Raw genomic sequence first — 27,741 nt, 5'->3', positions numbered from 1 at the left:
CCCTAACCAAGGAGCCAAACATGCTACACTTGGTGACGGACAGTAAGCCGTCACCAGTGTAAGCTGGGTGGAGCCTGCTCACCTCGGCAGCCGCTGGCTGTCACCTCTGCGAAAGGACTGTCACAGCTGTTGCACTGGCGGCCAAGGGCTCCTGGGCGACAAGGGCACTGCCCACTGCGTGGTGCACAGGAACGGGAGGTGGAGCCCACAGGGTAGCAGTCACACGGGAGGCACGAGTCACTGCCCTGTGGCCGGTAGTGGAACTCCTGTTTGAGAATGGGTCAGGTGCCTGAGGTCAGAGATCAGAGCTTGAGAAATGAGAAGACTCAAGGACACAGGGCTGAGAGAACAATGCTCAGAGGCCAGAAGAAAGGTCAGGCCTCAAATGAAACTTAAGGGAGGGGTTAGATGTTAAGGACAAGGGATGGCAGTTAGGTCACAGGGCAGGGCCTGAGTCAGGGGCAGAGGTCAACAAGCTGGATAAGAATCACAGATCATGGCTAGGAGAGAGCTAGGGCCAGGCACACCTTGCAGTGACACTGCCCATTTGTCTTGTTGCAGTTGGGGTCAAAGCCCTTGCGAACGTCACAGTTGCATGGGCCGCAGGTTGGGCTCCCCCACCAGCCTCGCGGGCACTGCTGGTCCATCCTGGGGGTGGACAGACCGGTAAGGTGCCTCCATAGTATCACAGTGACCTTCCTTACCCCACATCAGGTCCTCCCGTCATCTCAGCTCCTAGCCCCTTACCTATGCTCACAGTGGTGCCCGAAATAGCCAACTACACAGTCACAGGTATAGCCATGGGGGGTTCCTGGGAGGTGCCGGCATGACCCCTGGTTCTGACAGGGGTTCAAGAGGCAGGCATCCACACAGCCTGGACCATAGTAACCTGCAGGGTGGGTCAGGAAGCTCAGGACACTGAGTGCAGAGCATGGGAGGAGGCAGGCACCTGTCGTTCTTGGTCTCCTCCTCCTCCAGGCCCTCCAAGTCCCCCAGTCTTCATCGTGAGCCCCAGGTGGCCACCCAGATCACACACACCCCCAGGCCCCACCTGGCCAGCATCTGCAGGAAAAGGTCTGCCAGAGGTCTCGGCAGTCAGCATGGGGTGGGCAGGGCCCTGATGCACACGCGTTGTTCACCACACAGCCAGGTTCCACGTTCACTCGCTGGCTGGGGGGATGCAGGGCTGGGGACCCTGAAGGCGTCGAGCCTAGCCATACCCCCTACAAACACAGCCAGCCAGAGGGGAGACCTGTGTCAAAGCACCTCAACCCCAAGTCCTGCAGAGCCAGCCACCTCGTCTGATGACTCCTGACATGCAGTCTCCCTGAAAGCCCCAGACTCTGACCCCAACATCCCCAACTCAGGCCCATGGGGCCTCTCATTGTGCTCTCCCTGATGCAGGCCTCCGAGGTCGCTGCCATTCTGAACTAGAGTCTTACCTCCAACAGCACAGGAAGGCCTGACTTGTCTCTGACGGCTCTGGGTCTCCACAGCCCACCACTGTCCCTCATGTAAATGCAGCTTTTCAGTTTCCAAGACCCCCTGACTTCTGACACTCACCCTAATGCCTCATGCTGGCTCTCACCTGGATACAGCCAATCAGACCTCGAGGAAGCTCCTCTTCACTGCTGGGAGGCAGGCCTCCCACATGGAGTCGCTTCACTTTCAGGCCCTGTAGCTCACTGCCCACTGCCATGGTGTCCTGGGGAGGGAGCAATCAGCACTGGGGACGCGGGAGGACCCCTGCCCTACCACAGGGTCAGTCCTGGCCGTGTCCTAACCCTGCGCAACCACGCTCGGCCCCTCTGTACCAGGGGAATGGTCTGGGAGTGAGCTGCTCTCAAGTATGGAGGACCTGACGGAGCATGGAGGATAGATTCCATGTCAGGAAGAGCTGGGCTCAGATATGGAGCATGGAGGATAGATTCCATGTCAGGAAGAGCTGGGCTCAGATATGGCCCTTTCTCCTGGACCCAGAACAGACCCAGAAATCCCCTTCTTCTGAGCTGGGGAGATTGGGGTAGAGACCAGAAGGGGTTTCCAGGAGTTTGGCAAAGTGCTGGCTGCCCCAAGACCGAGTCAGAAATCTGAGTAGTCTCCCTTACATGAGAACCTAGCGGTGAACCAGCCTGGCTGTCAGGGTGGGCTCAGAGCAGGATATGAGGAGGCGGACTGCAGGGAAAACACCTGACTATGTGCAGGGGAGGGAGGGAGAGGAGCTGGGCTAGAGGGGGGATGAAATGAGGCGGTATGGTTGGAAGACTGAGAATGGACCACGCCAGGGTCATAGGTCAGACCTGGAAGAGGCTAAAGTCCAGTGAGACCATGAGGACATGGTGGCCCCGCCGACCACCTGGCTCCTCCTGCAACTCCAGCCGCATATCGTGCCACCGGCCATCACTGACAGTCATCTGGTCCAGGAGGAGGTGGGCAGCACGGCCTGAGCCCCTAGTCACTGTCACAGACAGAAACCCCCGATCCAGCTGTGGATAGAGATGCACAGACCTGGGGTCAGAGCTCCAAGTCAGGCTGGGGCTGGGAGTGTTGGGAGGTGAGATCAGGGGGCTCAGAGGTCAAGAATATGGAAGGGTAGAACGACAGGAGCAAAGCTATATCTGGCACATTTCACACTGTGCCCAGGGACACTATGTTGCTGAAAGTGAGGTGAAGGGGCGAAGGTCAGGACCAGAGGTGGTTGTTGCTGAGTGGTACAGCTAGCACAGAGAGCTATGCTGATGCCTTACATCTGCAGAGGATATCACGGTTGGAAACAGGGATAAGGCCCAGGGTCCAGAGCAAGGTCAATATGGTCAGTACTCTTGCCAGAGAAGTATGCTGTCTGACTAGGCCAAACTCAATAGGAATGTTGCTGGTGGCATTAGCGACTGAGAACTAAAGGTCCAGGGAGGGGTCCGGAAGACAGACACACCTGACAGAGGAGCGTGCTGTGTGGCCCAGCCTGCACTTGCATCAGGACCCCCTGCGTCGCCCGCGTCCGAAATGCCAGCCCCAGGAACCACGGCACAGACACAGTCACGTCATTTCCAAAGTCCCACCTCAAAGTGCCATTGCCGTGGAAGTAGTGGGGACGGGCCATGGCTGAGGAGATAAAAGGACCAAGGTCACAGGCCCTGCTTCAGGAACAGAACTCACCCTGCAGGCCCCTGCTGCCCCATGCTGCCCACTCACCGAGCCGACAATCTTTGCCACCAAAGCCCACGGGACAGTCACAGCTGAAGCCACCCCACCGCTCTGAGCAGAAGCCACTGTTCTTGCACGGGTTTGAATCACAAAAGTGGAGCTTGGCCTGGCAGCCTATGAGAGGAAGGAACATGGAGAACATGAGACATAAAAGGGGCACCGAGTCCAGAGGGGCCACAAGTGGCCTTCATCTCAGCCTCATGTTCTCCTAGGGGTGGACTTGGTAGGCGGCCGGCCTGAAAGACTAATCTATGGCATGGTGCTTGCCATCAAAGGAGAGAGTGGGTGAGGTCAGATTTGGAGTCACTCCATGTAGCCCTTTCACCCCCTATGATGAGGACATGGCCTACCTGCCATGGTGCCGTTGTTTGCGACAAAAGCCGCCATGTCCACTTGGCGGCCATCAATGTGCAGATTCCGCATGCAGCCGACAAAGTCCTTGTGGGACACGGGGAAGTTCTCGGGGAGGTTGGGGACACCCCCCAGGAGCAGAGGACCTGTTAGGTCCAGGGACCTGGGGGTCAGGGGTCCAGGTCATTGATGGGACTGGAGCCAGGGTGGGGTTTCTCCTGGGGGCCATAGGAAGTGGAAGGGGTAGGACTCAGAGGGTTAAGCTGATTGAGGAGGGAGGGTAAGACCAGGCTAGGGCGGCAGGGGGGCATTACTTCCGTTGGGGATGCAGAGAACTCATGATGGGCAGAGGGTCTGGGGAAAGGGGGAAGAGCTGGGGTTGAGGATTAGTATGAAAAGTGAGGCATGGGGTGTCTGGGGCAGTGGATAGAGAAGTGAAGGTGAGGTGGGCTTTCAGGGTCCTCGTGGGTTTGGGGAAGGATGGGGAGTCTGGCAGGGGCAGTGAGAAGTCAGGTATGTGAAGGGTTGAGGTGGGCTTTGGCAAACAGAGGACACTGGGATCAGGGTTGGGGGCCTCACTTCTTAGAGCTTGTTTGCATGCCAGCAGCTGCACATGAGTAGTTTCCAATCTCAGCACCAAACTGCAGAGCCACGGCCACATTGCAGTCATCCACGCTGAGCACAGCCACCTTGTCCTTGGAGGGACCCTGAGCACCCCCCAGGGCATCTGTCCGGGGCTAGAGACCCAGGCACAGCACTCAACAGGATCCCCAGGGTAACCCCTGAGAGGCAGAACCTGGCATCCCAGCTCCCCCCACACTCCCAGACCAAGGGTGGTGCCCACCTTGTTGTAGTATCTCAGATGCACTGTGTGCCACTGCCCGTCACTCAGGCCCCCTGGAACTGTGGGGCTGACCACCGTGTTGGACTCACCTATTGGGGGATGTGTGTGGAGGGTTGTCTGGAGCTACTAAGTTCATCCCCAAAAGTCATGTAGGCATGGCTACTCCCAGTGTGACCTTGGATGCATCAGACCACACACACACACACACACACACACGTAACCACCCTGGTTAGACCACGGTGCCTTAGGACATGAGAAGCATGGACTTTCCCACAGGAATCAGACGTCTGCCTGGCATGAAAGTGTATGCTCAGGTGTGCAGAGAGACAAACCTGAGGGGACTCAGGGCTTGCACCGCACCCATCTCACTCACACACATCCTTGTGACACTCACCTGTGGAGTATGTGAGCCGCACTTGCCCGGCCACGAGTTCCAAGGCCAGGAAGTCATGCTTCTCATTCAGGCGCCCATTGTAGAAGAGGAGCCCACTTGGCTGCACTGTTGCAAACCTGGGTGCGGGTGGGCAGGGAGGGTCACAAGCCAGGCACCTCCTCACAACCACCACCCCTGTGACAAGGTTGGTGGGGGAGCGAACCCAGGTTGGGGTAAAAGAGGAAGTGATAAGAGGGTGGGACTGGTGAGGCCAGAGTACTACAGTTAAGTCAGGAGCAGAGCGGCTGGGACCCCTGGAGTGGATGTTAGGGAGGGGCCGGGGACCTGTGGCCGTCAGGATTGGGTCGTGTAGGTAGCAGGGACTGCGTGGAGGCGCGCAGAGATTTGGGGCGGGCACCTACGAGAGGGACAGCGTGAGGTGGAAGCGCTGCCGCAGGCCGCGGAACATGACAAACGAACTGGGCGGGAAGGAGCGAGCGGACACCTCGCAGCGTGGACCCTCGAAAGCGCCGCCCGCCGGGCAATGGCAGCGGAAGCCGCCGTCGGGCCCATTCGCACAGGTGCCCCCGTTGCGGCAGACGCCAGGCACGCAGCGTCCGGCCTCCGTGTCCAGCTCGCAGTCTTCTCCTAGAGGGTCAAGCCATGATTAGAGGCGGTCACGACCACGGGACGTGTCCCCGCCCACCGCCAAGGTTAAGTGCTCCCAAGCGGGTTTCAACACTTTCGCTAGGTCTACCTCCCTGTGGACACGCCCCATTCGGTCTGGCCCCGCCCACGCAGGCTCTTGCCACGCCCCCAGCTGGTCCCTCCGGGTCCACTACAACAGACCAGCCCGCCTCTGTGCTCGGCCACACCACCTTCACAGCTTCAGCCAGGACTAAGGCCTTTAGTCCTTGGTGGCCCTAGGCTTTCTCAGGGCCAGGCTCTACAGCTTCTGGTCTCACCGCTCCCAACCCACCTGGAGTTAGTTCGAGTGACCCCAGTCCTCATTTGCAAAGCGGTTCCACCCTAAAGTTTTGCCTGAGGTGCCCCCGCCTCTGGCCCACCGCCAGCTCCACGCCCGCGCACCTGTAAAGCGTGGGCGGCAGACGCACGTGTAGCCACCCTCACGCCGCGCGCAGGCGCCGCCATTGCGGCAGGGGTTGGAGTAGCAGAGGTCGAGCTCGGTCTCGCAGAAGTCTCCCGTAAAGCCGGACGGGCAGCGGCAGCGAAGGCCTGCGATGGGCTGGATGGGTCGGAAGAGCGTGGAGGCTGAAGCCAGGAAGGGCGCGGATGAGTCGAAGCGCAACACCGACACACACTTCATGTAGTTCTCACAGGGCTCACGCAGGCACACGTTGTCATCAAAGGGCAGCACGTCCAGAAGGGAACGGGCTGCAAGGGCCGCGCGGCGCACGTACAGTTGCTCCTGCAGCTCCTCGGAGCTGAACCAGGGGCCTGCACGGCCGCCCCCAGCCCCACGTGGGGCCAGCGCTGAGAAGCTCACATTAAGCACAGTGCCCCCCACGTCCGTGTCGTTCTGGATGTTGAAGATGAAGACATCCTCCGCTGGCGTGGCAAGCACTGCGGCCACGCCTTCCAAAAAATGGCCCAACAGCGGTGACAGGAAGCGCTCCTGCCACATGTTCTCCAGGCGCACGGTCAGGCTGTTGGCCAGCAACTCTTCTGTGATAATGACCACACGCAGCACACACTGTGCCGTCACGCTGTGCAGCCCATCTGCCGGTAAGGGTGGGGCAGTGTGAGTGCGGGATCAGCGGCTGCCCCTACCCGGGACACAAGAGTGCTGGGGCCAGTGACTTCCCTGGGCCCCTACCACCTGAGTCAGCAAGGTGATCCTGCCAGGAGACAAGGAGGTCTGGGGCTTGTGACCACCAGCACTCCCAGGGTCAAAGTGTCAACAGTTTCTGCTTCCTCTTCCCTCCAACACAAGGAAGAGCCTGAACCAGCAATCAGCCAGCAACCTCACCCTCACCTCCACCCCCAGTGCCCAGGGGTCAGCAAGCTATTCCTACAACAGAACACTAGAAGAGGCCCTAAGTGGTCAATAACTCACTCTTCCCCAACTTATTATAGTCAGCAGGCCGCCGCCACTCTGGACACAAAGAGGAGCCGGGACCACTGACCACCCGTCCTCCCCCATTTCTCAGCATTGCAGAACCAGCAAAACATCACCCCCCAAAACAAAGAGGGTTCTAGGTCAGGGATCCCTCATCCCCTATCTTTGGTCAGCAAACTATTTTCCCATGGCACTAGAAGGGGCACTGGCCCTGTGACCACTTAATCCCATTCTCCCAGGTCAGTGACCTCTCACTAGGAGGGTCTTGCACCCTGACTTCCCTTGCTTTCAGCATTCTTTCAGCTGTCACAGGTAAGGGGTAAGGCCCCACCCCTTACCTGTGTCAGCAAGCTGCCCATCACCCCAGACCTAGGTCCTACAATTTCAGTGGCCTCCCCCAGAAATGAGGATGAGGTGCTTATATGCCTGTCTCCAGACCATAGCACACATTGGGTGTTCGAAGAGGGTTGTTGAGTATGTTGAGTGATAAATGGAGGCTGTGACTTCTTTGGCAACACCAGGAATCCATGCTCCAGAACCGGGGAATGGGCCCTGGCCCGTTGGCTCAGCGGTAGAGCGTCGGCCTAGCGTGCGGAGGACCCGGGTTCAATTCCCGGCAGGGCACACAGGAGAAGCGCCCGTTTGCTTCTCCACCCCTCCGCGGCGCTTTCCTCTCTGTCTCTCTCTTCCCCTCCCGCAGCCAAGGCTCCATTGGAGCAAAGATGGCCCGGGCGCTGGGCATGGCTCTGTGGCCTCTGCCTCAGGCGCTAGAGTGGCTCTGGCCGCAATATGGCGACGCCCAGGATGGGCAGAGCATCGCCCCCTGGGGGGCAGAGCACCGCCCCTGGTGGGCGTGCCGGGTGGATCCCGGTCGGGCGCATGCGGGAGTCTGTCTGACTGTCTCTCCCTGTTTCCAGCTTCAGAAAAATGAAAAAATAAAAAAGAACCGCGGAATGACACCAGTAAGATCTGTCTCCTAGCCTCTGCAGCCTCCAGTAGACAGGATTGCAAGAGCCTCTCCTACCTGCACCTTCCTATTAGGGAGCGCTTTGTGAAAACCTGGGGTTGTAGAGGCAGGAAACAGGCAGGTGGATCTCTGGATATTTTCTCAAAGCAGGGCCTTGGTCAGTCCCTTAGACAGTAGCCAGGCCAATGTGGGCCCACTTTCTGCCTGAAGCTGCCAGGGTAAGCTGTGCTTCCTGACCACTAAACTATTGGCTTCCCCTTCCTCACAGATGGGGTGAGGATCAGAGTGGACCCAAATAACTCCTCATCTGAACAGAGGTGTGGAGGGGGCCAACTGGCCTACACTGAATTTTCCTGTGACCTCCAGAGCATTAACCTAGGACCTCCAGCCTTTGGGAGGAAGGGGAGCTCTCCCAGAGTAGTAGACAGTTCATAGGGTCTGCTAGATGCCCTAGAATCTCGAGTTCTGTAGAGACTTCCCAAGAACCTAAACAGGGACTATGCAGACCAAAATTGTGAGGTCTGCAGCAGATCCTATAGCGTGCAGGAGCCCAACACGGAAGGGATTCTTAGAAGGCTTGGAAATTCCTCTTTGGTTTGAGGTGCCCTGTGAAACCCCTAAGGCATGGACAGTTTAAAGTTACTGAGTCATTTGCCTGCCCCCACCCCTTACCTGTGACAGTCACCAACATGGAGGCCACCAGTGGGCGGTTGTTGTCTAGCTTACGGCTGAGTCGAAGCTCTCCACTGGTCTGGTTGACCACCAACAGCTGCAGCTCATTGCCCCGCTCAAAAGAATAGAAGAGGTGGTCAGAGACATCAGGATCATAAGCTGGGATGCGCCCAATGATGCCTGAGGGGAAGGTGTCTGAGTGGTTGGAGACATAGTTGTTGAAGAGGATCTGGAAGTTGTTGAGCACAGGACTATTATCATTCTGGTCAACTAGGCGAACATGCACAGTGGCCCGACTGACCAGAGGGGCAGACGTGGCCTGCACCACAATCACATATTCCTGGCGAGCCTCATAGTCCAGGTCAATGAGTGCCGTCAACTCTCCGGAGAAGATGTCCATTTGGAACAGCTCAGGGATGTTCCCCTCCACAATCTGGTACATTATATGAGCATTAGGACCCTCATCAGGATCCATTGCAGTAATCTGGGCCACCACCGAACCCACAATGCTATTCTCCTTCACTCTAACCTCAAACTCCTCAGCTGGGAAGACAGGTGCATTGTCGTTCACATCCTGCACTGAGACTTGGATGCTGACAGGAGTCCGAAGTGGGGGCACACCTCGGTCTACAGCATAGGCAGTAAGTTCATACACTGGTATAGCCTCCCGATCCAGCCGCCTCACTGTCCGGACAATGCCAGAGGTGGGCTCAATGGTAAAATCTCCATCCCCATCTTCCCCATTCTGGAAAGTGTACTGGACCCGGCCATTGGCATGAGCATCCCGGTCAGTGGCTGAGATCTGCAGGACACTGGTGAAAGGTGGAGCATCCTCAGAGACCAACCCTGTGTAGTGGGAGGCCACAAACTGCGGAGCGTTATCATTCACATCATTGACCATCACCTCTACGTAAGTGGTGTCGGCCTTCTGTGGGATGCCATTGTCTCGGGCTGTAATAGCAAGTGTATAGGTCACCTGATCCTCGTAGTCCAATGGGGCCTGTAGTGTAATGGCCCCTGAGTCTGCATCAATGCGGAACTGAGGCAGGTTGTCCTCCAGTAGATAAGTGATACGAGCATTCTCACCCACATCATCGTCAGAGGCACTGATGACCACCACGGTGCTACCCACTGGCCGATCCTCATTTACGTTCACTGAGTAGTGGGCACTTTGAAAGACAGGCCGATGAGTGTTGGCATCTGTGATGTTGATATGCACATAGCAGTGATCATGAAGGGCCCGGTCAGATGCAGTTAGCACCAGCTTGAAGTAGCGTTCCTGCTTGTAGTCCAATGGCAGAGCCAGTGTCACCAAACCTACACCACCCTGGGTGCTGATGGCAAAGCGATTCCGAGTGTTGCCGCCTGTGATCTGGTAGCTGATGGCACTGTTGGCATCACGGTCTACAGCAGTCACACTGACCACACTGGTGCCCACAGCTGCATCCTCATTCAGCCGTAGGTGGTACTCCTTCATTGTGAACTCAGGCCGATTGTCATTAACATCCAGCACAGTCACTGTGACACTGGCTGAGGCCGATAGAGGGGGTGAGCCATGGTCCCGGGCCTCCACACCAAAGAAATAATGCTCTACAGACTCACGGTCCAGGGGACCACTTACAGAGACCCAGCCAGTTGCACTGTTTATCACAAAGGGAGTATCGGGTGCCACACCAGTAAGGGAGTACTCTAATCGGGCATTCTCCCCATGGTCTGCATCTACTGCCTGAATGTGGATGACCGAGTGGCCCAGGGGCGCATTTTCCAAGACAGACACCTGGAAGGGCGTGCTGACAAAGATAGGAGTATGGTCGTTGATATCCACTACCTGGATGCTGGCCAGGCCCGTGTTATTGGACAGCGGAGGCCGGCCTGCATCCTGCGCCCGGATGCGCAAAGCATACTCTCGTTCTGCCTCAAAATCCAGAGGTGCCACCACCTGGATCTCGCCCGTGAGGCTGTCGATGGCGAAGTGGCCGCGGCTATTGCCGCTAATGATATTGTAATGCACCAATCCGTTGGCGTCCTTGTCCCTGTCGGTGGCCGTGACGCGTAGCACCACCGTATGGGGGCGCACATCCTCACGCACCTGAGCCACGTAACGCTTCTCGCTAAATTGAGGCGCATTGTCGTTTTCGTCCAGTACGTTTATGTGCACACGGACGGTGGCAGAGCGTGGCCCGGGCTCTTGGCCCTGGTCGCTTGCCTCCACCACCAGCTCGTAGCTTTCCATGTGCTCGCGGTCCACGCGACCGCTAGTGCTGATGAGGCCGGAGCGCGGATCAATCTCGAAGGCGGCTGAAGCGGCGGCGCGCGCAGCTGGCGGCCCCACGAAGCGGTAACGCAAGTTGGCGTTGGGGGGCGCGTCGCCGTCGGTGGCACGCAACTGCAGGATGGGGTAGCCCTCCTCCACGTTCTCGCGAAGCGTTTCCCGGTATTGCGCCTGCTCAAACACTGGCGCGTGGTCGTTGCGGTCGGCCACTGTAACAGCCACCATGGTGGTGGCCGAGAGGCGCGGCGAGCCGTGGTCCTGCGCTGTCACACGCAGGTAGTGGCGCTCCATGCTCTCGCGATCCAGAGCGGCTTCCGTGCGGATGAGGCCGCTCTGCGGGTCGATGCTGAACAGCTCCAGCGAGCGGCTGTTCATGAGGGCAGCCAGCGAGTATACTAGGCGCCCGGCCTCACCCGCGTCGGGGTCCTGCGCCACAACGCGTAGCACCGCAGTGCCCGCCGCCTCGTTCTCGGGCACTAGCGCCTGGTAGTTGTACTGCGGAAACTGCGGGTGGCGGTTTGCGGCGCGACGGGGGCGGACCCGGCTCGTTAGGGGTATTCTCCAGAGTCCCGGCCGGGCTGGGAGCCCCGGAGACAGCGGCCCGGGGCGCTGCGGAAGCAAGCGGCGGCGGAAGAGACCGCGGGAGCGCATGCGCTTGGGCGTCGGCTCCGGAGCTGTCCGATAATCGAGCGGTGCTGAACCAGAAGCGGGAGCTGTCATCGCCATGCGCGGTGCTGAATCCAGCCTAAGGCCAGATCCCGCACCTCCGAGAGGGCCGTCTGCCCAGGTGCCTGCCCTCTCGGCTAGGGATGTCAGGGTTCTCTCGCTTTGATCCCTGCGCCTCGGCACCCATAATTCCCCGCAGCATCGCGTGGTTCCCACTTTTTGGGGGGCACCTCTCCCAGCATTCCTCTGGGAGGACACCAACTTGGAACCACGGGGCCGAACCAGAAGGTCTGAAGGAAAAGGCAAGCTGTTCTCTGAGCCCAGGACGCCTGGGGACCGAGCCTCTGGCGATAAACTATCTCTTCGTGAGGGTCCTGTCTGCCTGCAAGAAGAGACCTCTGGGCGCCAGCATAAAAGAGACCCTGGTCCCTGTCCTGTCTCTCGCCCCCGGCTGCCTAATGCCTGGACCCTATATTCCACCCCAAACCCCGCGTCAGGAGACCCTCGGCCCCTCTGGGTTCTTTGCCTTCCCCCTCGGAGCCCCACGAAGATAGGTTCCCTGACTCCCAGGCCAGGCTCTCCATCGTCCCGAGCCCCAGGTGGCTCGGGACAAAGAGCTAAGGCCCTGCCGCCGATCCGCTCCCCTGATCCCGTAGCAGCATCTACCCCCGGGTACCAGCCTTGGCCCCCGCCGCCCCCCAGCTCCTCTCGGCTGAGAAGGAACAAAGAGAGGAGAAGGAGTAGGAGTAGCGGGGTCGTTGGCCCACTAAGACCCCACCATGGCGGCTGCCTCGCCATCACCCCTTGTCTCCTCACACGGCCTCCACCGTCCCCCACCTCGGTCCGGGCCGTGGGCCTGCCCTGCCGCTCGGGCCCCCTCTCGGGCCCCTGCCGCCGCCCCGGTTCCCCGCCTCTCGGCCTGTCTCTCGCGCCACCGCCGCCACCCTCTGGCCACCATCTACTCAGCTGCCAGAGCCCCTTTGGAGTGTGGCCCCGGCCTTTGCCGCCCCCACCACAGCATCCCCGACGCTGCTGCCGCCTCCCGCCGCTCCAACATGGCTCCCGGCCGCCGCGATGGTTTGTTCCACCTCCGCCCCGAAGCCCCAAATCCGGTGGTACAGACCGTCGCGCATGGGAGATCTGATTAACGAAGTTCTTGCCGCCATCTTTATTAAGGGCAAAACATAGGCGCTGCCCAAGGTGCTGAAAAGGTTGTGGAAGGTGACTGGCCTTGAATCCACTCTTCCCGCTCTTGGCCACCGCCCTCATCCGCCCCTCCCCTTTGAGAGCGCTGTTCCAGCTTCGTCTTCTAGCCTTTTTACTGCTTGTGGGTCTCTTGTTGCCCTTCCTGAGCACTAGTTCCGAACCCCGTCCCGGATTTTGGTCTGAAAATCTGATGCACAGTGAGAGTTCTCATGACTCATGGGGGCGGGGGATACCATATCTAATCCTGGGGACAGAGGGGGCCCTGGGGCTCCAGCAGCCCGAACAATAACTTTAACTGTTCGATCAGTTAGTTTTAACTCATAAAACGTCCCAACCATCTCCTTGTTTGGAGCGTCCCTGCGGATCAGGAAGGGAGGTGACCAGCCTGACGCGGAAGCAGAGGCCAAACTCTTCCTTGCCTTGACGACCTTCCGGGGCTCGGGGTCCTCCACTGGGGCCTACACCTCCATCTCCAGGTCGCGAGACTCGAGTGTTCTGGGATACCCCACGGCTGCGGACCCGCCTCCTCGGATCCCGACCGCTTGTCCACTACGACCGCGCCTCTTAATCCTTTGAAAAAACTATCTGAAACTCAACCCTCCACACGCCATTCAATCCAGTTCTCCCCGCTCCGTGTAACTCCCGGGCAGGTCGGCACCAACTGCAGACGCCGCGGAATAGACGTCACAGAAGATGAGCGCGGGGGGAGGGGGGGCGGCGGCAGGTGAATGCAGAGCTTTCCAATCAGAAAGTCAACGTCTCTATTGGCACAATAGGAGGCTCCGCCCCCGACGGCGGACTCATTGTCTGAGGAGAGGGTACTCGCAGGTTCCAGAATAGCCAGAAAGAATCCAGGAGGGGCTCTACCAAGCAGCCTGCAAATGCATCGGCGATAACAGGCTGCAGCGTCACGTGCAGAGGGGTGTGGGTGGAGAAGGGGGTCAGGTCTGGGGCCTAGAATACTCCAGAGCGTCCCAAGGGGTGCGGCTCCTGTTTCGAACCAGCGAAGAATCCCTACCTCCGGCCAGCCCCAAATGGTGACTATGATATCACCACCAACCAATCAGATGCTGCATTCTTTGGCCTCTTAACTTTTTCGCTTCCGGGAGGCGGAGTTCCCACGGGTTCCACCTCCTGAGCGTCAGACGTGTGTACAGCAAGAGGATGGACGAACTCAAGTGATGCTCGGAGCTGACTTTGAATCTGAGGACACCCTAAGGTCGGAGCTTCGCTTTGGATGTACGGTCTGGGTTGTTAAAGGCATGAGGGTGGAGTACCTGCATCTCTTAAAAATGTACGCAATGGCCCCTTGGACAATCGTGTGAAAACTGGCAGTGACTTCTGATCCTTCTGTCATAGGGCCACACTGTCCATAAGTGCCAGTACTGGGACAGATAGCACAGCACAGCGCTGCTCTTCCCATGTCTACATCATAACAGGGACCCGAGCAAGGCACAAAGGTTGTCAGTTCCTGTCTCAGCTTCCAGAGGACCAGCGCTTCGCACTGAACAATATTTCAGGAGAATCGTGAATATCTGCTTTCAGCACTTCAATAAAAAAGGGGTCATGACTGGAAGCCAGTATCACTGATTCTGGATGAGAAAGGAAGGCACAACGCCTGCAAAATGCTGAGTGACCAGGTTGCGCCACACAGAGCTTTCACTGGGGCCGTTTTGTTAGCCCCTCCTCAGGTCCAGGTAAGCCTCTGTGCTTAACCTTCTGAGTGGACAGTTAAGGACGTCTCTGCATCAGCCTCCTGAGCTTTGCTCCCAAGTCCCCTGTCAAATGTTCTTATCTCGGTTTCCTAAGTACCCGTTTCCCAGGGATCCCATCCCTAGCCCTGGCCTCTCTGTGCAACTCACTGAATTACAGTTTTGGTGGGAGAAAGCCCTCTGCCTTCAGCACCCTAGTGAGAAAGGAAAAGTCATAACCAGAAGTCACATATCAGGGCTACTGGATGTGCAGAATCATCTGATAAAAATCATCTTGAGCCTAACTAGGCGGTGGCGCAGTGGATAGTGTGTCGGACTGGGATGCGGAGGACCCAGGTTCGAGACCCCGAGGTCACCAGCTTGAGCACAGACTCATCTGGTTTGAGCAAAGCTCGCCAGCTAAAGCCCAAGGTCACTGGCTCAAGCAAGGGGTCACTCGGTCTGCTGCAGCTCCCCGGTTAAGGCACATATGAGAAAGCAATCAATGAACAACTAAGGAGCTGCAACGAAGAATTGATGTCTCTCATCTTTCTCCCTTCCTGTCTCTGTCCCTCTCTCTGTCTCTGCCACAAAAAAAAATTTTAAAAAGACAACTTAAAAAAAAATCATCTTGAGTAAAAAATGAAGGGAACTGATGAAAACCACTTTCACTGGTTGGTGTCTGGCAATGAGTTCCTGACTCTTTTCCCCCACTTACAGCAAGAGCTTTTTTTAACTTATGAGCCCACAAGGAAAAAGATTTTGCCCACTGACTTCTAATTCCCCTCAAACAGCAGTGCATATCTAACCCCATATTTGTTTACTCTTTTGCCCTACCATCAGTGCCAAATCATTGCTGAAGTTGAACAATGAGGGATGTTGCTAGGCCCCATGACAAGAGAGTACGGAAAAGAGGTGGGTGAGACCCAGGTGTTCAAAGAGGCCAGGGCTGGGATAGGGTTTCAACAGGAGAGGAAGAGACGGCATTCAAGGCAAAGAAAGATTTTAAGCAAAGCCTGAACGGGCAATCGCCTGCACATGGACCACAGGGCACTGGGCTACGGCCCAGAAATAGAAACTCAAGGAAAAGAAGCTGGAACAGGGTTCGAGGGACCTTGAAGGACAGGCGTTTTGGTGACCATGACCTCCTCAGGCTGGAGAGGTCAGGACAAGCTAATGACGAGGTCCCGAGGCCCCAGTACTCCTGCCCACCCTCTTCCCACCGCCACCACCCAGGATTATACAGGGAAGCCTGTTTCCAGAGGCCTGTGATTTATTCCCAAAGTTGAGCTGCAGCACATAGGAAAATACACATGGCTTTTCGGTCTACATTTTTACAGAGAAAATAGAATCACTCATTGGCTTTCTCAGCGCCACCATCCTATACTGTGAGGCTCAAAGATGGGTGGCCTGTCTCCAAAATCCTGCTTTCAAAGCAGCAACTTGGCCGAGGCTCCCCAGGGTGGGAGTGAGGGACAGCGACCCCCCACTGGGGTAGGGGAAGCACATAAGCAGCACTTACTGCAAAGCTAAGGCAAAAAACAGAGCTGGCGGGAAATCTCCCCTCACCCCAAGGACATGGCTTGCTGAGGCCCAGGACACAGACCAGACAGGCTGGGGAGGGGGGCTCTGGCCCAGCCTGGAGCAGCAGCAGGACTCTGAGTGTGCACGTGTATATGGGGGAGGGGTGTGGGAGGAGGGACATGCTGTAGAGGCAGCCTACCCGGCGATAGAGAGGCTTCAGCTCACAAATTTCCTTTGCCCTGGCATTGTTCCCAGAGCATGGTCCCCAATCCTGCATTTGGCCCCTCGCATTAGCCCTGCTTCAGGTGGGTCCCTTTTACCACCATACCCCCTAACACTGTCAGTGCAAAACATTCTTAGGGTCAAGCCCCAAGTCCCCTGATCCCTGCCCAAGGAAGGAGAGAGGAAAGTGCTAGCTGGGGGCCTCGCCCAGCACTGGGAATTCCTTGCACATCTCTAGGACAATCATGCGGTCCATCTGGCACTGGGGTGAGGCGTCCTCCTCGCTCAGAATACGCCGCAGTGTGGCTTGCAAGTCAGGGAGCCGGTGGCGGTGCTGCATATAGGGCGTGGAGCGGACCACGGCATGCATCAGGGAGAGGTACTCCATGCGTAGCTGTGGAAAGAGCAGGCAAGCTCAGGGACCCCAGGGAGGCCACTGCTGCCTAATGGCAGCCATACAGACGCCAGGGCTGTGGATAAGCTCACACCAGTGAAGATCAGGGTTGTGTCCCCAGAATCCAGAATGTACTTAACACAGAACTGACCTTCAACAGTTGTTGAATAAGGCCTGACCTGTGGTGGCGCAGTGGATAAAGCATCGACCTGGAAATGCTGAGGTCGCCGGTTCGAAACCCTGGGCTTGCCTGGTCAAGGCACATATGGGAGTTGATGCTTCCTGCTCCTCCCCCCTTCTCTCTCTTTCTCTCTCCTCTCCCTCTCTCTCTCCTTTCTAAAATGAATAAATTAAAAATAAAATAAAATAATAGTTGTTGAATAAATAAGTGAATGAATGAATCGCCCAAGACACAGACAGTCCCAGAATGTCACTGGCCCAAGGAAGTCCTGGCTCAGAGAAGTGGCAAGAAGAAGCAACGTGCCCCTGTCCCTCATTTAATGCTGAGCCTTCATGGTAACACTATCTCTGTTCAGAGGCCCTCTGGTTCTCATTCTGTTCTCTCAGCCTGGAAGACCTCACTCACCCCTACAACTTCAAATGTGACCCACACTCATACCTCTAGCACAGACCTAAGACCTCAAACCCCTATATTCACCTCCTAACTCATGATCTTCCCCACCTTTCCAAAGCTGAGGGCTTTCTCACGTTCTTTATCGTAATGACCAACACTGCTGTCCATTCAAATGCACAGGCCAAACATGCAGCTGTCCTCTGAATCTGTCTCTCCCCACACAACCCACATCTGGCCCATCCCTAGGACCTGGCTATCACCTTACAGTCTATACATGCTCTGAGTCCATCTCCAATTCCCAACCCCAGCTTACCTTTCCAGCACCTCGGATTAAAGAGCTCCAATGGCCCATCCAACCTGATACCCATGCTGCTCCTTACCTTTACTGAGACCCCCAATCCACTGACCTGACCCTGCATTTTCTCTGTCGGTCCCCCTCACCATCCCTCTTTTCTCCCTTTACCTTTGATTAGGCAGCATCCTCCTGCCAACTCTCAGCCATGGTCAGACCTAGAGCCTGCAAATCCAGTTCTGTGTCTAAGTAGCAGACAACCACAGAACCATGCACCAGCCTCAACGCCATCCCCGGCCACAAACCTCTAGTGAATGTTCAGTGCCTGGGACTCCCACCATTTTCTCAGCCGTGTTTACAGCACCATTGCCCACCTTCTCTGTTTTCCAAACCTAACTGTCCAGTCGGCTGGCGCTATTCTATGGAGAAAACAAGCCATCGTTCGGATAGCCTTTCTCTCAGCACTTACATCTCCCCTGACCCCACTGAAAAGAACTTTCAGGGGCCACCCCCCACATGGGGCTGGCCCCTCCCCTGTGGCCTCATCTACCTGCCTTCTGCAGCGGTCCCCCCACCTCCACGACACACTGGCCAGTTCTCTACACTCGCTCAGCCAGATGCTCTACCACTGAGCTATACCCCTCTCTATGCTTGCTGGGCCATTCCCTCTGGCTCAAAGACATGCACCAGAACCTCCCACCTGTAAAACACTTTCCCTGGTCCTAGCTGGGTAGCTCAGCCGGTTAGAGCATCCTCCCGATATACCAAGGTTGTGGGTTCGATCCCTGGTCAGGGCATGTACAAAAATCCACCAATGATGCATAAATAGGTGGAATAACAAATTAATGTTTCTCTGTCTCTCTTTCTCTTGCTCTCTCTCCCTCTCTAAAAATAAAGTCAAAAATAAAACAAAACACCCTAGCCCTACATCTCCCTCCAGCAACCCCTCTTCTGTTCCCCTTCACAGAAACTCACAAGCACTGTCTCCATTTACTGTTTCCAACCTTCCTTCCAACTTCAAATCCCCTCAAACTTGCCACTTAGATTCTCTTCCCTCCATTCCACAAGCATAGCCTGTCACCACTGACCTCTGTGTGACAAGTCTAATGGCCAGTTCTTAGTCCCTGTCCTACTCTGGTTCCTAATTGTGGAGACAGCTCATCTCCCTCGTCCTCCACACACGTCCCTTTGGGCTCCTGTTCCCTCGGTTTCCTCCTGGGTTTCTCCCTCCTCACCCTACAGGGTCACACCCTGAGGCCTGAACTTCCTTCTGACCTGTCCACCCCGTTCCCTGAGGATCACACAGGCTTCCCACCATATCTGTGCACAGACAGCACCACAGTGTCTCTCCCCAGCCCAAAGGCCTCCCGGATGTCCCCCTGTACCTGGGTGTCTAGCAGGAATCTTCTCAATCTCGCCACAACACACAACTCTATCTTCCCCCCTCCCTGCCCAGCGTCAAAGTTTCCCCCACCTCAGCAATCAGCACTGCAACACAAGTGCAGTGCGGCAGCAATGCCCCGTGCCCACTGCACCACCCTGAGCTCTCCTCCCACCACCAGCCTCTCCCGGCCCCCAGGCCCTTGGTGGCAGCAGCAGCTTCCATTCCACCCGCCCAGGGTGTTTGTCAGGTCACCTCCCCTTCCCACAGCCGATGCCCTCACAGCATCCACACCCCACTTCCACTCTCCTCCCCTTCCTGAGCCCCCTCTGCTCCAGCTTCCCCCAGACAGTCCACCCACGGCCCCTTGTGGCTGGCTCCTTTCAGCCCCGGCCCACCCGGCAGGCTCCTGCACGCCTCCCATGCTTACCTGGCGCCAGCAGCGTCCCTGTCCCTTGTCTCAACTCGGCATCATGTCGTCCCCCTCCCCCATTTTGTTTGTTTCTCCACAGCTCCTGTCCCTGCTGCAGCCCCCTCCAGGCACCTTGTCTCCGGGTGACAGGTCTGCAATGTGCCGCACGGTGATGTCAATGAGCGCCATCATGTCCGTGTGGTAGAAGATGGCCGCGGTGGCCGGGCTGGCGAACACATCCTGCAGGAACTTGAGAACAGCATGCGGTGGCTGCGGCTCGTGTGTAAAGATGCGCACGGGGTCATCTAGGAGGCCCAGAGAGGCGTCAGGGCAGTCTTTCTGAGGGGCCCAGAGTCACCCCAGGGAGTTTTGGGGTCCCGCGGTCACAGGGCATCAAAATGGTACCGCACAGATTCCTGGGCCCTCACCGCCTCTGTTCAAGAGCAAGAGCAGCTTCTCAGAGAAGATCTTGACATTGGTGTGCTTGCTCAGGGCAGCCATGATGACGTTCTGGTCAGGGGCTAAGGAAGGACACAGGTGTGGACGACGGGACAGGTGCTACGCCCGGACAGCCCCTAGCTGGCCAGCCACCGCCCAGCCAGGCCCCACCCGCACCTGGCAAATGCAAGTTAAGAGCCAGAAGCAGGTTCATGCAGAGATCCGGCAGCTGCTCGGTGGTGTCCAAGGGCAGCCCGTCCTCCACAATGCTCAGCAGGAACTGGGCGAAGGGTGTGCCCAGGTGCTCTGCAAGAGGGGCACATGGAAGTCTGCAGCCCTGGCCTTCCCCTCACACCACCCAGCCTTCCTGGGTTCCTGTAAGGCCTGGAGACACCCCATCCCTGTCAGGCTACTACTGTCAGTGGGTCCCCAGGCCCTTCGGCCATGGGTCCAGGTTCCAGCTGGCTCTGGGCACCCTGCAGTGAGCTGGTCAGCGACCTGTCCTCTTACCGTAGTGTGCACAGGGCACTGCCTCGCCCATGGAGAAGACCATGGCCAGGATGAGAGCGGAGTAACAGAGTTTCTGGTGGTCTGAGGGGGCAAGGCCGGCAGTCAGAGCCTGCAGATGGCAGGAACCCCCCCACCCCAAACAGCAAGAGCCTGCCCTCGCCTCACCCTGAGTGTCTGTCTGCATGTCCCGCGCCAGCTCCACAGGCAGCACGGACGACACAAGTGTGGAGATGATGGCTGCATCCAGGCCACACATGGCACCAAAGCACTTGAGGAGCAGCAGCCGCAGGGACACCCGGTGCTCCTGGCAGGGGACCCTGTGTGCTCAGTGCATGGCACCCCCACTCTGCCCAGGGCCCTCCACACCCCTCCCCTCTGTCTTGCACACACCATTTGGTAGTAGGCGACCAAAGCCAGGACAGACTCAAACTCGTTTCTCTTGCACATTTTCTTGCAAACTTCAGGGTCTGCATCAGTCTGTGGGGAGGAGGAAGTGTGACAGTCACTCAGTGTGAGCTGTGCGGCCACACAAGAGTGAGCTGAGTACATGGAGGGAAGAGTCCTGAGCCTGGGAGGATGGTGCGGGGGGCTGGGGGCAGCTGCACAGCATACTGGGACAGCTGTGAGTCCCCACCCCGCACCAGAATGTGCAGCAGCTCCTCCAGGTAGCAGCAGATGACATCCTCATCTTCATAGAGGGCCCAGCTGCGCTGCTGGGCGTCGTCCTTCCTCCGAGCCAGGTCGGCGAAGATTACCTCCAGACGCTGCTGGTCATGGCAGACCTGCCCTGACGGCAGGGCCGAGCTCAGGTCCTGGGGGAGAGAGACACATGGCTCAGCACACTCCCTGCCCATGATCACCACCTCCAGAAAGCCCCCGAAGCCTGGAGCCCAACCCAGATCCTCAGGTTACGGGCATGAGCTCTAAGCAGTGTCAGGCAAGGGGTCAAGGCCTTACCTACCAGGGCTGCCCCTAGTCAGTGTCCTCCTAGGACCGGTGAAGGGACCAGACCCGGGTTCTCTGCCCTCCCGCACTGTTCTCCATTGAGCGCCCACAAATACCTGTCCCTATAACCCATCCTTCAACATGAAGGCTCCCAAGGATACTACCCAGTTCTCCACCCTCTCAAGTAACTCCACTTCCCCCCAGTCTAGCTATCCTGAGACAGGTTTCTGTACGAAACATGTATGTTTTAGGTGTTTGCCAACTTGCCTCCCATCTCAGACCTGGATAAACTTCCTCCTATAAGAAGGTCACAGACTCTGTCACTGCTTGAATGAGACTCAGACGCCACCTTCCAATTCTACACAAAGTGGCACTGGGCCTATCATCTACCCACCTCCCATGTTCCCCTTGAACCCTGCCAGCCATACCCTGCACAGGCAACCCCACTGAGCCACTGCTCCCCACAACCAAAACCTGCGCTGCAGGAGCCACGGAGCCCCCAGGAGGCCCCCACTGTGTTAACGGGGCTCTCTGCCCTCCAATCCTGCTCCCTAACCAGTGCCCCATCCCATTCTGCCCACACACGTCACTCACGTCTATTGGTACTTAGGCCTCCATCAGAGCTCTCAAAGCACCCATTTCTCTCCACTGCCAAGATCATCAGGGCACTGCCCTCACTCATGCCCTGTCCAGTCCTTCCTTGCAGCCAGAGAGAACTCTCGTCCATCCACATCTGGTCTCACCTGTCACCTGCCCCAGGTGTCACCCCCTGCCACACCACCTCCTCACTCACTCCCGGTGTTCGCGCCATGCCGGCCCCGCTCCGCTTCCTCCGCAGTCCTGCCTACGGCCTCTGTCCAGACAGAGCCCCGCCCGACATGCTCTTCCTCCCTCCTTCAGGAAACAGCCCCCAGCAGGGTGGAGGCCCAGAGCTAGAGCTCAAAAAACACCCGTCAAGTAATGGCTGGGCACAAGCGTGCAGGTGGGAAAGGGGCAGCAGCGGCGGGGTGGCCTGAGGAGGGGAGGCCCTGCTGCCCACGCTCACCTTGCTCTCTACCAGCGAGAGCAGAACCTGCTCCATGACAGGTGAGCTGGCTGGCACAGAGGCCTGGATGTGACCCACCACGACACCGATGGCCACACGGCATAACTCATGGCTCAGGCCCGTGTTTCTTCGCACAAGCTCCATCAGCTCTGCCCCGATGCTCCTGGGCACAGCCGTCTCCGCCACCGCCTTCTCCTCCGCGGTTCTCAGGTTCAGCGCACTCAGGGCCTCGAGCTCTTCGGGGGCCGAGGGCGTATCCACTGCCACCTCCTCTGCAGGGGGCTTGGAGGCTGGCACCTTGGAGGGAGGTGGCTGACCGTGGGACACAGTGGTGTGCGTGCTGCGGCGGGGCACGGGCGGGGGCGTGGGTGAGCAGCTGGGGCCCAGATCCGAGGAGCTGGAGCCGGTGTAGAGCGTGTCGAGGGAGGCGCTGCTGACCGAGGAGCCACTGGACACAGAACTGCCCCCGGAGGGCGTGCTGTTGCGGCCACCTGCGGGCAGAGAGGGGACGCTGTGCGGGGCAGCCCCCGGGAGCCCTTACACACCCAAGCCCAGAGCACCTGTCCCCCAGCACAGGGCCCCGTTCCTCTGCCAGCCCCTCTAACCAAGCCCAGGGCCCCCAACTGCCCCCACATGTGCTCCGTCTTCCCCTCAGGCCTGGAACCCCTAGCTCCCTGACACAGCAAAGCAACCATTCCAAGTCCATGGTGTCCCCACAATTCTACCAACCCTGCCTCTCACCACTCCCTGAGGCCACCAGGGCCTCGTGGTCTCGGCGTTTCACGGGCGGAGGTGGGGTGGCCGGCACTGCTCGGCGAGGCTGTGGTGGGATCTGGGAGCAAACAGTGAGGTCTGAGAGAGCAGGCTGGCAGCCCAGCGAGCCCAGCAAATGGCTAGGGCCCTTGTTCCCAGCACAGGCAGGGCCATGGCTCTGGGTTATACTGCTGACTCAGTGGACCTCAAGCCTCTAGACAAAGGCCTTAGGCCCCACCCACCTCCCTTCCCCAGCTGTTCTCACCATGTACCTGGTAGAGGCCTCCATCTGCCCCAAGATACTCCGAACTGGGCAGGCTGTGCTGCCGCTCAAACCCAGCACGACATATCCCATTAGGCTGCCTGGCAGCAGCAGCATCCAGATGGTGGTCGCTGGTGGACGGGGTCATAGCTGCAGAGCTGGAAGCAGAGGGGCCCCTGCGGGACAAAGTGTCTTTCCGGTGGTGGATCAGCTTCCTAATGGAGGGAGAGGGAGATCATTAGGGGTGTCACCTCCCAACTTCCTGAGTCTTCATGTGCTCCCTGTGGGATGCTGGGTCCCCCACAGCCCAGGCTTGTCCCTCCTCCCTCATGCTCCATCCCACTCTGCACTACTCCCAACCCGACCCTCAGAGCCCCCCCAGCACCCACGGAGGGACCCCACCCACTGTGCTCACTGGGAGGTGTCCCCGTTCCACTCACTGGAGTACTCCGCGCTGCTCCAGGCTATACTTGCCACCGTCCCGCATGGCTGCGTTGTGTACAGCCTCAATGGCCCGGTCAATGGCTTGGAGGACATCCTGCTCCAGGCCCTGAGTGGGGGTCGGGGTGGGCAGTTAGACCTGAGGGCCAAGTAAGGGGACTGAGCCCAGGGCGGACAGAGGACCACTACTCGCTGAAGCCTGGATGCTAGATGTGAACACAGAAAGCTGGACTAGAATACGAAATGGGGTTCTCAAACTGCGTCACTCAAGGGACTAAGGAAGGACATATGGGGGCCCAGCTCAGGACTCGACCCCATAGTGAGGCTCTCAGCTAAAATATCTCTAAAAACCAGCAATCTAAAGCATAAACATAGCCCAGGAACCCCCAGCCTGAGGCCAGGAGTACACACTGAGTCTATTCCCTGGCTTAACTCAGAGCTCAAGCTGAGATCCCAAGCAGGAAGTCTTTATCTAGTGTCCGTTGTTGTTTTTTTTGGGGGGGGTTGGGGGGGTTTGTTTGTTTTTGTGACAGAGACAGAGACAGAGAGGGACAGACAGGAAGGGAGAGAGATGAGAAGCATCAATTCTTCATTGCGGCACCTTAGTTGTTTGTTGATTACTTTCTCATACATGCCTTGACTGGGGGGCTCCAGCTGAGCCAGTAACCCCTTGCTCAAGCCAGCGACCTTGGACTCAAGCCAGTGATCTTTGGGCTCAAGCCAGAGACCATGAGGTTTCGAACCTGGGTCCTCAGCATCCCAGGTCAACATTCTATCTACTGTGCCACCACCTAGTCGGACTCTATCTAGTGTCTTGGTTGTTTTTTTTTTATTGATTTTTAGAGAGAGAGGAGTGAGAGAGAGAGAGAGAGAGAGAGAGAGAGAGAAGGGGGGAGGAGCAGGAAGCATCAACTCCCATATGCACCTTGACCAGGAAAGCCCAAGGTTTCGAACCAGCAACCTCAGTGTTCCAGGTCGACGCTTTATCCCACTGCGCCACCACAGGTCAGGCTGTCCTAAAACCCTTAACAAATCACCCTGGATCTTGCTGATCCTTCACAAAACCAAGATCACACTCCAGAACAGCAGTCCACATATAGCCTTCTGCAGGTTCTGGTAGCTGACCTTGGGCCAGAGAGATCTCTTCCCACCTCTGCTACCAGCTCTTATTCCCCCAAGCTGTTCCAGGAATCTTCTAGACCCATCCTGGGAAGCAACAGTTCTGTGTTTCTAGCAAAACAAGGACCTAAGAGAGGGGCCTGGCCTCTGTCCCAGATTCTGTGTTGCCATCCACAGCAACTCAGGGGCCCAATCTACCCAGCCTGCCTGGCATGGGATGGGGAGTAGGGGGTGGCAGCTGTGGGACCAGCTACCTCTACCCCTCCCCTGACCCTGACACACATGGTCCATCAGGCTAGAAAGGAGCCTCGGAACTGAGGTGACATCACTCCAGAGCAGGTTTGAAAGCGTCCCTGATGGGGACACACGGATGGAATCAGAGGTAGCGTAGCCCTGCAGGTAACATGGGGCATGGCAGACTGCAGAAAGAAGACAAAAAAGGGGAACAGAAAGAGAAAAACATAGCAAGAAAGACACACAGATAGAGGGGGTTGGGGAGAGACAGGCAAAGGGAGACAACGCAGAAAGAAATTGAGAGCTGGAGACAGAGACAGGGAGAGTTGGAGGAAGACAGACACACGGGTGGAGAATAAGAATGAGAGAGTAAAGGAGACAGGGGCAGGGAGATTTGCAGAAAGAAACCAATATGGAAAGATGGTAGCCTGTCTGCCTTCCCCAAACTCCCAGCTCTACCAGCCCTGGCCAGGGGTGAGGCCTCAAAGAGCCACGTACAAGATGCAGGGCTTTCCTCAGAGGCCTCCAGCAACCCCCAGGCCCAGAGAGGCTGGGTCTAACATGATCTCTCCAGACCCAGCGGCGCTGATGCGCAGCACTCCTCACTGTCATTCCAGGCACTCCTAATGAAATCAGGCCCGCCGAGGGGCCAGGGCCTAGGGCCCATCTCTCTGCTACGACCAAAAACCATCTCCAAATTTATCCTGTTATTTCTGTCCTGAACTGGGCCAGGACAGGATGTTTCCTAAAGGCTAGAGACTAGGATGACACGGGAGTGGCCGGCACTGGCCAGGCCTGGAGGCACCAGTCTTTCCTTCCTGTGGTCAGAACAGACCAGCTGGAGACACAGCACCCCAGCCCCAACTGCAGGATTATTCTCGGGGCAACAGGAACTGGGGCAGCCGTCTTCATTGGAAAGAAATGGAGCCACAGTCAGACTAGGGGAAGCCATGAGCAGGTCTCACCTCCTTACAGTGAGAGCAGCCCCCACTCCAGAATGAGGACAAGGAGGGATGGTTCTCACTGTCAAAGGAAGTCTGAAAAGTCAGGACCTGAGGCTTGGGGGTGTGGTGGGGTAGTGCCAGGAAGTGTCAACGGGGATTGGGAGCCTTGATTCAATGTCGGTAGGTGAGTGACCTTAGAAAGAGCTTAGGGGGTGGCTGAGCATAGGATAGTGAAAAACACTTAAGTCTGGGGGCTCTGGGGGTCATCTAAGGGATGCGGGTGCCTATGGCTCCAAAGTCCAAGTGGAGGGGGAGGGGGGGAACATGAAGGATGGTTAGGAAAATAAGTGGCCTGGGTGTCAGTGGTGGAAGCAGTGGCTTCACCTGGTGGTCTGAGGGTGGGAGGCAACATGTGGGATCCTAGGGATCCAGGGAAGGGGCCCATTAAGAATCTGAAGTCTTAGGGATCTGGGGAACCGGTCAGAATTCGGTAGGGCTGGAATCCAGGGCTGACTCTTACATTTTATTCAGATGGGGACTCAGTCTTAGAGTCTGGTTTTTGGTAAGCCTGAAGTCCTTGGAGTTGGCTGTCAAGGGCCTGGTTTTACGTGGAGGTAAGAGCTCTTAGGGTCCCAGTCTCGTGGGTCTGGGGTCTCACGGTCAGGTTCTCAAACTCCCTCTCTGCTGGAGGGAGCCAGTAACGGGGCGCAGACTAGGGGCTGCAGAGGCCCGGCGGGGAGGGGCGCACTCACCTGCAGGCGGCGCAGGTAGGCGGGCGGCACGTAGCCGGTCTCGCCACTGCGCGCCCGCGCCGCCAGCCACCAGTGCGCGCTGCTGCGCTCCAGCACAAGGAAGGTCTCGCCTGCCGCGAACGCCAGAGCGTTAGGTTCCGCCGAGCGGAACGCGTACAGGGCACGATACATGGGGCCGACCCGGGCCGCGCTGGGGAAGGATAGGTGGCGGCGTTCGCGGAACCAGGACCCAGGCCGCGAGCGAGGCACCGCCCCGCCCTGTGACACATGACGCGTGCGCGCGCACGCCGCCGCAGCCCCGCCCCCATGTCAGCCCACGCACGCAAGCGCAGCGCCCCCCGTGGCCCCAAACGGTTCGAGAGTTCGCCCCGCCTTCGCCCCAGGACCTCTCGACTCCAGGTCCTTGCCTTGGTCCCCAGCCCCACCCATCCCGGACCCCTTTTGGGAAGTCCAGCTGCTCCCGCCCAGCCCGCCATTCATTTTCCTGGCTCAAGCGCGGGTGCTTTGGCCAGTAATATCACCCGAAGAGCGCTCCGCCCGCATCTCAACCGCAGAGCCTGTCTTTGGCGTCTCCGCCACCCCGGGGTAGTAGTGGGTCCTAACCTAACAGTAAGGACCGCGACCCTGTGAGGGTTGTCCCTTTGTTAAGTGTCGCTGATCCGACGCTTGGAGGTACCCTCGGGGCTGCGTCTCCTCGGTGTTTCTGGGGTCTTATGGCCTCTCTTCAAGTGGCAACTTCACCCGCATCACGCGCCAGTTGTGGGAAATAGCGAGCAAGAGTAAGGCGAGGGCTTTACAACCCAGGTCGAGCCATTCTCGTCCAAAGCCCTCCCATTCTCGCTCCCCACCCCACCTCCTCTTCAGCTGCTAGCTTCTCTCTTCCCCTCACGTTGTCTGTGTGGTCTGTTTCCTCAGCCTGGGACACACTTACCATCTTCACAGCATCCAGACGGCACCACAACTATCTATAAGTTTCACATTGCTCTGTTCTATTCTCTGTAAAGGACTTACAACTCCAGAGTATCTTATTTCTGATACTCCCTTCTGAGAGCAGACAGGAGAGTTGGTGGAAAACCTTAGAGCTCGTTTGACCCACTCACCTTACAAGTCAGTCCTGGCCTGGAGAGGTCTTTTCCTAAGAGTAAGGGAGGAAACCCCAGCGAGAGGCTCTAA

At 57.7% G+C, this 27,741-nt stretch overlaps 2 protein-coding genes across 3 annotated transcripts in view; both read right to left on the bottom strand.

Moving 5' to 3' along the window:
• The window catches only part of CELSR3 (cadherin EGF LAG seven-pass G-type receptor 3), a 40,655-nt gene extending 27,418 nt beyond the window's left edge, over positions 1–13,237 (bottom strand). The window contains 17 exon segments of the mRNA XM_066245473.1: positions 83–266; positions 528–648; positions 748–889; positions 1,052–1,223; positions 1,589–1,705; positions 2,301–2,486; positions 2,933–3,102; positions 3,193–3,318; positions 3,555–3,718; positions 4,135–4,292; positions 4,400–4,488; positions 4,794–4,909; positions 5,195–5,420; positions 5,862–6,512; positions 8,492–12,141; positions 12,703–12,774; positions 12,776–13,237. Coding sequence (XP_066101570.1) covers positions 83–266; positions 528–648; positions 748–889; positions 1,052–1,223; positions 1,589–1,705; positions 2,301–2,486; positions 2,933–3,102; positions 3,193–3,318; positions 3,555–3,718; positions 4,135–4,292; positions 4,400–4,488; positions 4,794–4,909; positions 5,195–5,420; positions 5,862–6,512; positions 8,492–12,141; positions 12,703–12,774; positions 12,776–12,846 — 6,415 coding nt within the window. The 5' untranslated portion in view covers positions 12,847–13,237.
• Positions 13,238–15,591: 2,354 nt separating this feature from the next.
• Positions 15,592–26,825, bottom strand: NCKIPSD (NCK interacting protein with SH3 domain). Of its 2 annotated transcripts, none has more exons than XM_066245391.1 (13): positions 26,569–26,825; positions 23,519–23,628; positions 23,089–23,293; positions 22,793–22,895; positions 22,064–22,554; positions 20,715–20,885; positions 20,464–20,550; positions 20,239–20,377; positions 20,074–20,154; positions 19,741–19,869; positions 19,554–19,646; positions 19,258–19,430; positions 15,592–16,466 (listed from the first exon to the last, which is right to left on the bottom strand). In XM_066245391.1, the coding sequence occupies exons 1-13, from the start codon at positions 26,737–26,739 to the stop codon at positions 16,263–16,265; spliced, it is 2,157 nt and encodes a 718-aa protein (XP_066101488.1). In that variant the 5' UTR covers positions 26,740–26,825; the 3' UTR covers positions 15,592–16,262. The 2 variants fall into 2 exon arrangements, with proteins under 2 accessions (XP_066101488.1, XP_066101489.1); XM_066245392.1 differs by having other exon boundaries at positions 22,805–22,895.
• Between the last annotated feature and the right edge of the window lie 916 nt (positions 26,826–27,741).

The sequence above is a fragment of the Saccopteryx bilineata genome, chromosome 10 (genome assembly GCF_036850765.1).
Source record: "Saccopteryx bilineata isolate mSacBil1 chromosome 10, mSacBil1_pri_phased_curated, whole genome shotgun sequence".
NCBI classification, from domain to species: Eukaryota; Metazoa; Chordata; class Mammalia; order Chiroptera; family Emballonuridae; genus Saccopteryx; species Saccopteryx bilineata.
This window is presented reverse-complemented; position numbering and strand designations above follow the sequence as displayed.